Below are 11178 nucleotides of genomic sequence, written 5' to 3'. Positions count from 1 at the left end.
GCCAGGCTGACGAGGCCGCGGAAGAGGCGCTGCGCCGGCGGCACGTTCATGGCTAAAAAAAGGAGCGGTTTGGGTTAAATCGGGGAGAAAAAGGGGGCGGTGGGTGAGGGCTGAGCCCCCCAGCCCCAAACTGACCGGCGGCCGCCGCCCCGCCCAGAGCGCTGCGGGCCGCGAAGGAGCTGCCCAGGAGCGCGGCCGCGGCTCGGGGGGCGTCGAAGGGCTCCGGGGGGGCTCCTCCGGGACCCCCGCGGCTGCTGTGCAGGGTGGGGGTCGCCAGGGGGGACAGGGCCGGGGCGGAGACCCCCCCGTCTTCATCTTCATCCTCCTCTTCCTCATCGCGGAGCGCGGGGCCGGGCGCGAAACGCACCTGCAGGGGAGAACCGGGGGTCACGGAGCCGTTTCGGGGGGGATCCCCCACACCCGGGGCCGCTCCCGCCCGAGTTGGGGGTGTCCCGTCCCCTCCCGCGTGTTTCCGGTGTCCCGTTCCGCTCCCCCGGTGTTTCCGGTGTCCCGTTTCCCCCCACCCCCACCTGCCGGTTACCGGCCCCGCGCCCCCCCCGCCTCAGGATCCCCCCGGGCGGCGGCGGCGGGACCGCGCGCGGCGTCATGGCGGCGGGAGCCACGCCCCTTCCCGCCGGCGGCCGCGCCCCTGACGGTGACCTCACCAAGATGGCGGCCGCCGCCCGTTGACCCCTCCAAGATGGCGCCCCCGGTGGTCTCGCCCTTCCCAAGATGGCGCCCCGGCTCTTCCCACCGTGGCTCCGCCTCGGGGGCCGCGGGTTCGAGCCCCGCCTTGGCAGGAGCCGCTCCCACCCCTTCATTAACCCCACGGTCCCTCGAGTTTCTCCCCAAAATCAACACGGTCCCTCGCCCGTGCTGTAAAAATCGCGGGTTTATTAAAAAAGGCCCCAAGTTGCGCAGGAAGGGCGAGAGAGCTCAGCGGCACTCCCTGGCCTTCCTCCCATTAAAGCAGCAGCGGTGCAGCGAGCGCGGAGCCCCTGCCCGGCCCCTGAGAACCTCCCGAGAGCCCCCCGAGCTCAGGGCGGCGCCGGGGGCGGCCCCGGGGGCTGCGGGGACACGAGGCGGGCCAGCTGCTGCGGGGTGGCGAGTGCCCGGAGCAGGCGGTTCTCTCTCTCCAGCGCCGCCCGCCGCTCACTCAGCTCCCGGATCTGCTCCCGCAGCGCCTCCACCTCCTCCCGCACCGCCAGCAGCAGGTGGGACTTCACCAGGTCCTGTGGGGAGAGTGATGTCAGGGACCCCCAGAATCCCCACTGCCAGGAGCCAAACCCTACATCCATCTCCCACAGCCCCCCATATTGGCCACTTGTGACCCAGAGCCCCATAATGCCTCCCTTCCAGGACCCAAACCCTACATCCAGATCCTACAGCCGCCATTGGGACCCAAAGCCCCCGGCCCCCCTTTGAGGGCCAGGAGCCCCCCCGGGACCCCCCACCCCCGTTAACCCTCGGGCTCTCACCATGGCCCTCTCAATCTTGTTGTCAATGGCGGTGACGCCGCTCCCGGTGCTGCGAGGGAAGGAGACGAGGGCGGTGTCAGATGGACAGATGGACACCGCCCCTCCCCCACACCGGACACCTTGGGTGGGTGGGGGAGGGGCAGAGTTTCCTTCCCCTTTTCGGGGTGGGGGGAGGGGAACCCGCGCCCCTCCCTCGCACCTTCCCAGCCCCGCCCCCAGACCGGAAGTCCCCTAACGGAAATCCCGCCTTACCCCTCGTCCTCGCTCTCCTCGCCAGCCAATCCCAGGCGCACGCTAAGCTCGGCCCCGCCCCCTGGGCGTGGCGAGGGGGGTTTGGGGGGCAGCGCCTGTAAACAAAGCGGGGTGGGGGGTCGGGGGTGTGGCCTTCATGGCCCCACCCCAGGAGACCCCACCCCCTCACCTGCTGCACGAGCTGCGCGAAAGCCCCGAGAGACCGGGGCTGGTGGGGGGCGGGGACGGCCCGGGGGGCGTCCAGCGACACCGGGACCCTCCCCCCGCCGCCGCCACCTCCCCGCGGTGACGCGTCCCGCTCGTAGAAATCACGGCAGAGCCACCGGCCTCGCCGCAGCACCTCCCCCGGCGACAGTAAGCGAACGAGGCGGAACCGAGAGCCGCTGGGGCTGCCGGAGGAGGAAGACGAAGAACCGGTCGCGGCGCCGGAGGCATCGCCGGGCGCCGTCCCGCTGCCGCCGCGGACGCTGGTGATGGCGAAGCCGCTTTTCTTGCGGCTCATGGGGGCGGCGGCGGCGGGAGGAGGAGGAGGATCATGGCGGGGCCGGCCCGGAGCCGTCACCGGCGGCGGCGGCAGGACCCGGAAGTGAGAACCGGAAGTGATGTTGCCCTTTAAGGCGTTCCCGGGCCGCACGCGGCCGCGCCCCGCCCCCAGGCCGCGCCTCCGTTTTCGAAAGCCACGCCCCTACGACCCGCCCATCGGCCACGTGACTGCCCGGCGCGTCTGCGGGTCCTCCGCGCCGCCAGGGGGCGCCAGCGCAGCCGCGGCGCGTCCCGGACGCTGCGTCAGCGCCAATGGAGCGGCGCGAGCGGGAGGCGGGAGCGGCCGGTGAGGGAGGAGGGGAGGGATGGGGGTGGGCCCGGTGCCCCTCCCGCGCCCGGTGACCACCCGCTGCCCCTCCCCCGCAGGCCGCTAGACCTCCCCCGCCATGGGCCAACGCCCCCCGTGAGCCCCCGGCCCGGGCCCGGCCGTGCTGGCGGCGGTGGGGGGGGGGGTGCGGCGCAGGATTCCCCCCCCCCCCAAACGCCGGGACCCCCGAGAGAGCGACAGGTAACGAGGGGCGGGGTGGGAGGAGGCCCGGGGGGGGACGGAGCCAGCCGGGGTCCGGGTGGGGTGGGGGGACCCCGCATCCTGAGGGGCCGGGGGGTGACGGGGGAAGCCCGGGATCGAGGAGAATCGGAGCGTTCGGGTGGGCAGCGGCAGCCCGGGGGTTGGGTTTGGGGGGTCCCCAGGATCGGGGTGAGCGGAGGGAGCCCGGTGTCCACAGGCGTTCGGGTGGGTTCGGGCGCATCCCGGCATCACCGCGGAGGGCTCCGGGTGGGGTTGGGGGACCCGGCGGGCGGGGGCCGGGGCGACCCCAGGAATCCTTAAGGTGGGAGGGAAGGGCAGAGGGACCCCGCCGCCAGGTGGGGAGGGGGGTCCTGCGGGGTCTGGGGGGGATCTGGGGAGGGCGGACCCCGGGACCCACCGTCCGGGTCGGGGGGCTGGTGGTTTTGGGGGTGGCGGAAGGCAGCGGCATGCGGGGCTCCGGGAGGGGCGGGGGGGCTCTGAGGACACGGGGTCCGGGCGGGTCTCGGGAGCAGAATTCGGGGGGCGGGGGGTCGCCGGGCCGGGGGGGGCGGGGTCTGAAGGCCCCGCCCCCAGCCATGAGCGCTCCCCCGCGGTCGGAACTCGCCGCCGCCGCCGCCGCCCTCCTGCGCCTGGGCGAGGAGCGCCCCCCGGCGGCCGCCATGAACCTGCTGCAGCGCAAGGGGCGCCCCGAGTGGCGCCCCCGCGAGGAGGAGCCGCGCAAGGGGTGAGGGGACAGCGGGGACACCCCCGGGGACACCCCCGGGGAGGGCGCTGCGACCCCCTGGGACCACCGTGGAGGGACACGGAAGCCCCCCAAGACTACCCTGGAGGGAAGGCAGTGCCCCTGGGAGCACTCTTAGGGGACACCGGGATCCCTCAGGATCACCCTGGCAGGTCACCAACCCCTTGGAATTCCGCTGGCGGGACCCAGAGAGCCCCCAGCTCACCCTGCGGGAACTGGGGACCCCTGCCCCTTCCCAGACCCTTGGTGCGGGCAGCCCCGTTCCCCCCCTGCACTCCTGGGATTGACCCCCAGACCCATGGCCCACCTTCTGCTCCCCCAAAGACGGGTGACCCCAGTTCCCCTCTGTACTCCAGTGCCCCTGCACCACAGGAGCAAAGTCCAAGGGAATCTCTGAGGGGGTCGGGGCGTCCCCAGGGATTTCGGGGTCGCCCCTGACCCCCCGTGTCCCCATCGCCAGGGTCCCCAAGGCTCGGGAAGGGGGGTCCCTTCGGCGCCCGCTGCGTGTGGGGTTCCTGACGCTGCCGGCGCCGCAGGAACGCGGCCCCCGGCCCTGTGCTCCCGGCATGGCCCCCCGCTCGCTGTCCTGCCACGCCGTGGGGCTCCCCGACTCGGGGGTGCCCCTGCGCCCCCCCGGACCCCGCACCGGACCCCCGGAGGGCCGGGGCCTCGAGGCGCCGCCCGCCAAGAGAGGGGGTGAGTGGAACCGGCAGGGTTTGGAGGGGGCTCAGTGCGGCTGGGGGGCTGCGGAGGGGCTCAGGGGGTGGCAGGGAGGGGACAGGGACTTTGGTGGGGAGGTGTGGGTGGCCGGGAGGGGACGCAGGGAATTCGAGGGGCCGCAGAGGGCGAGCCGGCCCTTGACAGCCTTCCCTCCCCCAGGCACCCCCCGGGGGGGCTGCGTGCGGCAGACGCCCCCCCTGAAGCCGTCGCGCAGCCCCCAGACCCGGCTGTCGGCCGGGGCGCCCCCGCCCGCGCTGGCCGAGCAGGGGGAGGCGGAGGAGCCCGTGTACATCGAGATGGTGGGGGACGCCCGCGGGGTCCCGGGGGGCGATCCCCGGCGGGGGGGCCCGGGGGGAGCGCCCCCCCCGCCCGCCGAGGAGCCCGAGGCCATTTACGAGGAGATGAGCTGCCCCCTGCCCGCGGGGGAGGGGCCGGGACACGCCCCTTTCTCGGGACACGCACCCTTTTACGGACACACCCCGCACAGCGCCCACGCCCCTTTCGGTGGCCCCGTGCTGCACTCTGGCCACGCCCCCTACACCGGTCACGCCCCGTTCTCTGGCCACGCCCCTCATGCCGGCCGCGCCCCCTTTATCGGCCACGCCCCGTTCTCCGGACCCGCCCCCATCCCGCCGCCCTTCCCCAACCTGCTGCCGCCACGCCCACCCCCGCTGGCCCCGCCCCCCGAGGGCCCCTCGCGCTTGCCCCTCCCCTCACGCCGCGAGGGCCCGCCCCCCGCCCGCGCGCGGAGCCACTCCACGCCCCTCCCTCCGCAACACCCGCCGGGAGGGGCGGGGCGTGAACGCGGCGGGGCGGGGCTCGGACCGCTGCCACTCCCACCCTCCGCCGAAGCCCCGCCCCCCGGGAAACGCCCGCCCGCCTACGAGAGCTTGCGCGGGGGCGTGGCGCCGGGAGGCCCCGCCCTCACCCGCGAGGAGGACCCGCCCCTTCGGCGGGGAATCGGAGCCTCTGCCCGCCGCGGGAAGGACTCCGAGAGTGAGTGACGGGGGTGGGGCGGGGCTTGCGGCGGGGGCCACGCCCCGTGGGCGTGACTGACACCCCCCATTGTTTTCGCAGAGGCGCCGGAGCCCCCCCGGGAGGAGCGGGGGGGCGCGGGGGCGGTTCCCCCCCCCCTCCGGGATCCCGGTGCGGGCCGAGGGGCCCCGGGGGCGGCCCGGACCCCCGGTGCCCTGCCAGACCTTCCCCGCCTGCGGGAGACCCTCGGGTTCGTGCGGGGACACCGGGACGGTGCGGGGCACCTGCTGGGGACATTCGGGGGGGCACGGGGGGGCTGGAGGGTACATGAGGATACGGGGGTGGGGGTCCTGCAGGGCGACACGGGGACAGTCCTGGGGAGAACGGGGACATTTGCGGGGCCGACAGATGTCGGGTGGGCACAGAGACAGGGACAATCCGAGGACCCTCTGTCCTACGAGGTGGTGACGCTGGGGACGGGGGTGACAAGGGGGGTGACACCAGAAGGGTGGGAAGGGGGTGACACCGGGAGGGTGACACCGGGGGGTTTGGCAGGGGGTGACACCGGGAGGGTGACAGGGAGGTGACACCGGGGAGAGGGGTGACAGGGGGGTGACACCAGGAGGGTGACACCGGGGTGAGGGGTGACAGGAGGGTGACACCGGGAGGGTGACGAGGGGTGATGCCGGGGAGGGGGTGACACCGGGAGAGTGACGGCAGGGTGACACCGGCAGGGTGACAGGGAGGTGACCCCGGGGGGGTTGGCAGGGGGGTGACACCGGGAGGGTGACACCGGGGTGAGGGGTGACAGGAGGGTGACACCGGCAGGGTGACAGGGAGGTGACACCGGGGAGAGGGGTGACAGGAGGGTGACACCAGAAGGGTTGGCAGGGGGTGACACCGGCAGGGTGACAGGGAGGTGACCCCGGGGGGGTTGGCAGGGGGGTGACACCGGGAGGGTGACACCGGGGTGAGGGGTGACAGGAGGGTGACACCGGGAGGGTGACGGGGAGGTGACCCCGGGGGGGTGACAGGAGGGTGACACCGTGTCCTGACGTCCCTGTCCCCTCTCACAGAGCTCCCCGGGGGTCCCCGCCTGGGCCGCTCCGCCTCCACCTCGGGGGTGCGCCAGGCCGGGGCCCCCCCGTTCCCACGCGGCCCCCCCCACATCGCGGCCCCTCTCGGGAGGGGTCCCCGGGGGGACGTTCCCCGCCGCCCCCCGGCCCCGGGACGGGCAGCTGCAGGAGGTGATCGACCGAAAACGCTGCGTCTGCACCGAGATCAAGGCGCGGGGGGGGCGGGGGGGGGGGCTGTGCAAACAGGACAGCCTGCCCCCCCTGCCCGCCCCCCCCGCCTGGAAAGGGGGGGCCGCCGCTGCCGAGGGCCGCCCCCCGCCCCCGCCGCCCCCCGGGACCCCCCCGGCCCGCCGGCCCCACGCCGTGCTCTGGGACACCGCGATCTGACCCCCCCGGGGTGCCTGGAGCACCCCAAATCCTGCCCCTACGGCTTAGGGGGGGCGGGGGGGGTCCCCAAAATCATGGGGGGGCTCCTGAGGATAAAGGAGGGGGGGGAATCCTAAAGGGGGGGGGGGCGACACGGCTGGGCCGGGTTGGGGAGAAATGGGGGAGGGTATTTATGGTATGTTGAGCCCCCTTGTAAATAACGGGGGGGGACACACTCCTGACACAGCGGGGGGACCTGGAGACCACCCCTCCCGGGGTAACAGCGAGGGACCCCAAAAAACGGGGAGGGGGGGAGGAAACACCCCCAAAAGTGGTCAATCCCCTCATTAAGGGGGACTAAACCCCCCCCAGTGCGGGGGTCCCCCACTTCAGGGGGTGTCGAGCCTCAATATCGGGGTACTAAGGGGGTCCCTATAAAGGGGGGGGGATAGAGCTCCCCAATCACGGGGGGTCCACCCCTCCCTAGGGGTGTCCAGCCCCCCGAAAAGGGGAGGGTGCTGTAACTGCTTTGCAATGTATTTATGGGGGGGTATTTATGGGGGTGCATCAAGCAGGGGCCGGGGAGGGGGTTCCACTCCGGGGGTCCGCAGTGCGGCCTGTGGCGGGGGGGGGGCGGGTGGGTGTTGTGTTGGAAGGGGAGGGGGCCCCCAAATGCGGGGAGGGGGGTGTGAGAGGGGAGGGGGGATCTCCTCTGGGATTTTGGGTGGGGGACCGTGGTGGGGAGGGGGGGCAAAGGACCCCCCTAACCCGTTCCTGGGACCCCCCCCAGGCCCTCTGTGCCTCATCCCCCCCCCCGCCCCCCGTTACCAGAATTGCCTTCGTCCCCGCGGGGTCCGGGGGGGGCCCCAATTTGGGGGGGGGCGTGGGGACGGGGGGGTTTTGTAACGTGGTTCTGTGCACTATTAAAGAGAGATGCAGCTGGAAAAAAAGGCTTGTCGGGGGGAGCGGCCCAAAAAACGGGACTGGGACCCCTCCCTGGAGGCCCTCAGCGCGGTTACAAGGGGGTGAATTTGGGTTTGGGGGAAAACGGCCGCAAATGGGTTGTGGGAAGAGGTAATAGTAGTGAATTTGTGGGGAAATGACCCAAAACGAAGGGGAATAATAGTGAGTTGGTAGGAAACCAACCCAAAGGAGAGAGTGAGGGGGGTGAGGATAATAGTGATTTTGTGGGAAAATGACCCAAAAAGGGATGGAGGAGTGGAAGTAATTGTGAAGTTCTGGCGGAAACGACTCAAATTGGCGGGGAGTAATGAGGATTGTAGGGTGAAAAACACCCAAGTCGAAGGGGATATTAGGGAATTTGTCGGGAAATGACCTAAATTAGGGAGCCTTCACATCGGTTTTGGATATAAACCCCTCACCAAGGGCATTAATAATCGAGGTGCAAGACCCTGAGTGAAGGCATTGAGACTGCTCAGATCGTCTCGTTTTGTGCTGGAGAGGGGCAATAATAGAGACTTTGGGAGGAAATGACCTCAAAAGAGGAATTTTTCCCTGTGCCCGTGAGGGGGTCGGGGGGGTACGGCACTGAGGGCAGTGAAAGGGCGGCAAGAGCCAGCGGTGAGGAGACCCCCAGACTCCCGTCCCTCACAGCGGGAAGTGGTGGGACGTACCCGTGGTGGAAAACGCTGATTTTTCCGTGACACCTGCGCAGAATGAGGCGTCTCCGGCCGTTTTGGGGCCGAGTCCCCTCAGGGCGGGCGGCGCGGCGCTGAGGGGACGGAAAGGGCGGGAAGAGGCAGCGCGGGACGCCAGGGGGCGCTGCTCGCGGCCAATCAGCGCCGGCGCCGCGGCGGGGGGGCGGGGCCCGCGGGAGCGGGAACATGGCGGCGGGCGGCGGCGGCGGCACCGGGCCGGGCGCGGGGCCCGGCGGAGGCCCCGGGGCCCGCAGGGGCAGCTCGGGCCGGGACGCGGAGGCCGAGGTTTGGTGCCGGCGGGTGCGGGAGCTGGTGAGCGCGGTTCCCGCCAACCGGCTCTGCTTCGAATGCGGCCAGCGCGGCGTCACCTACGTGGACATCAGCGTGGGCAGCCTCGTGTGCACCGGCTGCTCGGGGGCGCTGTGAGCGGGGCGGGGCCGTGGGTGTGAGGGCGGGGCCGGGAGGGGCGGGGCTAATTAACATTGAGTGGGCGGGGATAGAGCGCCGTGGGCGGGGCCATACGGGTCAGGATGTAATTTATGTTCTGTGCCCGGTGGGGCGGGGCTTAGCAAGAGGGGGCGTGGCCTGGGCACGTGGCCCCACAGGTGTGGGCTCCTGGGCGCCTCTTTTTTGAGAGAAAAAGCTCCATTTTGGGTGTTTATGGGCGCAGGGGGGGCGCTGACCCCCCGAATCCCTCCCCAGGCGGGGACTGAACCCCCCTCACCGTGTCAAGTCCATCTCCATGACGACATTCACCGAGGCCGAGGTGCTGTTCCTGCAGGCGCACGGCAATGAGGTAAGGGAGGGGCTGTGGAGGCCCTGCCCTCCCTGTCCCCCCCTGCCCACACCCCCGTGTCCCCTCCACGACCCCCCAGGCCTGCAGGCGGGTCTGGCTTGGCACCTTCGACCCCCGGACTTTGCTGCTGCCCGACTCCCGCGACCCCCAGAAGGTGAAGGAGTTCCTGCAGGAGAAATACGAGAAGAAACGATGGTACGAGAGGAGCTGGGGACACGTTTAGCCTGGGCAACACAGCATGAGCATCTCTCAGGCAATATTTTGCCCTCCCGCGGCAGGTACTTGGCACCAGAACAAGTGAAACAACCCCCCCAAAGCACCACAGCGGAGCCCGGGCCCCCCCAGCTCCTCCATGGGGACACAGGGACACTGGCACAGGTGAGACCGGGTCACTTCTGGGGATGCCCAGGGGTAATGCCACCCCCTGACCTCGCTGTGCCCCCTCCCCAGCCCCGCCCAGCCGCCCAGCGCCCTCCCCAGCCGGCCCGAAAGGCCAGCACTGACCTCCTGGCTGACATCGGGGGGGACCCTTTCGCCAGCCCTGCCCCAGGACCGGCGTTCGCTGCTTTCCCTGGTGAGCTCGGGGGGCTCAGAGGGGGCTGGGAGGAGCACGGGGGTCTCTTGGGGGCCTGGTGACCAGCTATGAGTGACCCCATCCCCCTCCCCAGGCCCAGCCCCACCCAGGTCTGCCTTCCCCAGTTTCAATGCCTTTGGAACCAGCCCTGGAGCACCCACTTTTGGGGGAGCTGTGCCCCCCTTCCACGTCCCACCCACCACCACAGGTACCTGAGACCCCCCCAGGACTCCTGGGAGAGGGCTTGGGGTCCCCCTGTTACCATGTGGGGGACTAGGGAGGGGTTTGGTGGCTCCCGATACCTTTGGGACACTTGGGATTAATGGGCGGAGGGGAGCTGGGGTCTCTCCATTCCGGGTGGGGTTCTGGGGAAGGGGGCTTGGGTTCCCACCGCCACTCCATGGTAACTGGGGGGCCACTGGGGAAGGATTTGGTGGCAACTCTGTCACTCTCAGGGGTCCCAGGAGTTTTTGGGGAACCCCCTCCATGGTTTCTCTCTTGCACCTGCAGGAGGTGTGTCTGCACAGGGCGTGGCCACCCCTGTTCTGCCCACAGGGGGCGGAGCATCTGTCAGGTACTGCCCCTCCCCTTTCCTCCCTCACCTGCCGGGAGTGCAGGACGGGACCCTCACAGCTCTCCCTCCCCCCTGCAGCCCCTTCGGGACCCTCCGGGACCCCCCGGCGCTGCCCCACGGGGGTAAGTCAGTGATCACCCCACCCTTTGGACCCTGAAAAGTGAGGGGGGGGCCCAGGGGTGACACCTGTGTTCCCCTCCCCAGGCTACACCAACCCCTTCACGGCCCCCGTGGCCCCCAGACCCTCCACCAACCCCTTCCAGAGCAACGGCCCCGGTGAGTGACCCCCTGACCCCCCCAGTGCCCCGGCCGGGCTGGGATCCGGGGGTCCCAATTCCCTGTCCCCTTTTAGGTGCCTCTTTCACCTCGCCCTCTGTTCCTGGGGCCTTCCCCAGCCCCTTCCAGGCTGATGGTAAGAGCTGGGGGTGTTAAATATTAATAAAAATTGGGGCAAGCTCCGCCCAGCCCCTGCTGACACCTCCCCGTTTTTGACCCCCGTTTCAGGGTTGCCTTTCGGAGCGTTCAGCGTTGCCAAAGCTTCCACCAACCCCTTCGTGGTGAGGAGGGGGAGATTGGCGGTGAGAGGGGGCGTTCCTGAGCCCCCTTTCTCCGCTGCTGACCCCCTCTCTGTGCCCTCCAGACGGTCCCGGCCCCGACGGCGCCGTTCGGCGTCAGACACCCGACCACCAACCCCTTCCTATGACCGCAGCTGCCCGCGGGGAGCTCGGCCCGGCCGAGCTCCTCCTGCTCCGCCGGGACCAGGTTTTATTTTTGTTCCGAGAGATTTATCGTGATATCTAATATATATTCGATAGAAACGGCTTCGATCTCGGTGCCTCCCTCCTGCTCCCCCGCCGGGATCGCCGCTCCGGTTCCCCGGGCCCGGAGTAAAGAT

General features: G+C 70.7%; 3 protein-coding genes across 7 annotated transcripts in view; 1 reads left to right on the top strand and 2 right to left on the bottom strand.

Moving 5' to 3' along the window:
• PPP1R35 (protein phosphatase 1 regulatory subunit 35) overlaps window positions 1–821 on the bottom strand; it is a 2854-nt gene extending 2033 nt beyond the window's left edge. The window contains exons 1-3 of the mRNA XM_066340488.1: window positions 531–821; window positions 136–367; window positions 3–52 (exon numbers count right to left, since the gene is read on the bottom strand). Of these exons, the coding sequence (XP_066196585.1) occupies window positions 3–52; window positions 136–367; window positions 531–821 (573 nt within the window). The remainder of the gene's footprint in view (window positions 1–2; window positions 53–135; window positions 368–530) is intronic.
• Window positions 822–874: 53 nt separating this feature from the next.
• Window positions 875–3250, bottom strand: LOC136375132 (TSC22 domain family protein 4-like). The gene is made up of 5 exons (XM_066340487.1): window positions 3200–3250; window positions 1900–2415; window positions 1731–1825; window positions 1479–1527; window positions 875–1232 (listed from the first exon to the last, which is right to left on the bottom strand). Exons 1-5 carry the CDS (start codon window positions 3248–3250, stop codon window positions 1038–1040), a joined length of 906 nt encoding a protein of 301 aa, XP_066196584.1. The 3' UTR covers window positions 875–1037.
• On the top strand, window positions 2369–11104 carry LOC136375140 (neuronal tyrosine-phosphorylated phosphoinositide-3-kinase adapter 1-like). Of its 5 annotated transcripts, XM_066340497.1 has the most exons (16): window positions 2369–2559; window positions 2640–2781; window positions 3376–3526; window positions 4005–4240; window positions 4424–5260; window positions 5342–5489; window positions 9042–9135; window positions 9215–9330; window positions 9414–9513; window positions 9586–9709; window positions 9804–9917; window positions 10220–10283; window positions 10362–10405; window positions 10488–10559; window positions 10636–10695; window positions 10788–11104. In XM_066340497.1, exons 3-16 carry the CDS (start codon window positions 3378–3380, stop codon window positions 11075–11077), a joined length of 2448 nt encoding a protein of 815 aa, XP_066196594.1. In that variant the 5' UTR covers window positions 2369–2559; window positions 2640–2781; window positions 3376–3377; the 3' UTR covers window positions 11078–11104. The 5 variants fall into 5 exon arrangements, with proteins under 5 accessions (XP_066196594.1, XP_066196596.1, XP_066196597.1 ...); XM_066340498.1 differs by lacking the exons at window positions 2369–2559; window positions 2640–2781 and having other exon boundaries at window positions 3247–3526; window positions 10788–10840; window positions 10924–11104; XM_066340496.1 differs by lacking the exons at window positions 2369–2559; window positions 2640–2781 and having other exon boundaries at window positions 3244–3526.
• The last annotated feature ends 74 nt before the right edge of the window (window positions 11105–11178 follow it).

This window comes from Sylvia atricapilla, unplaced genomic scaffold (genome assembly GCF_009819655.1).
Source record: "Sylvia atricapilla isolate bSylAtr1 unplaced genomic scaffold, bSylAtr1.pri scaffold_95_arrow_ctg1, whole genome shotgun sequence".
Taxonomy (NCBI): Eukaryota; Metazoa; Chordata; class Aves; order Passeriformes; family Sylviidae; genus Sylvia; species Sylvia atricapilla.
This window is presented reverse-complemented; position numbering and strand designations above follow the sequence as displayed.

Coding starts and splice junctions, on each gene's coding strand:
- LOC136375140 (XM_066340496.1), top strand. CDS start 3,249: ATGCGGGGCTCCGGGAGGGGCGGGGGGGCTCTGAGGACACGGGGTCCG. Junction 10,284..10,361: donor GGGGGCGGAGCATCTGTCAG/GTACTGCCCCTC, acceptor TCCCCCCTGCAG/CCCCTTCGGGACCCTCCGGG. Junction 10,406..10,487: donor CCCGGCGCTGCCCCACGGGG/GTAAGTCAGTGA, acceptor TCCCCTCCCCAG/GCTACACCAACCCCTTCACG.
- LOC136375132 (XM_066340487.1), bottom strand. CDS start 3,250: ATGCCGCTGCCTTCCGCCACCCCCAAAACCACCAGCCCCCCGACCCGG. Junction 1,826..1,899: donor TCGCGCAGCTCGTGCAGCAG/GTGAGGGGGTGG, acceptor CTTTGTTTACAG/GCGCTGCCCCCCAAACCCCC. Junction 1,233..1,478: donor ACAAGATTGAGAGGGCCATG/GTGAGAGCCCGA, acceptor CTCTCCCCACAG/GACCTGGTGAAGTCCCACCT.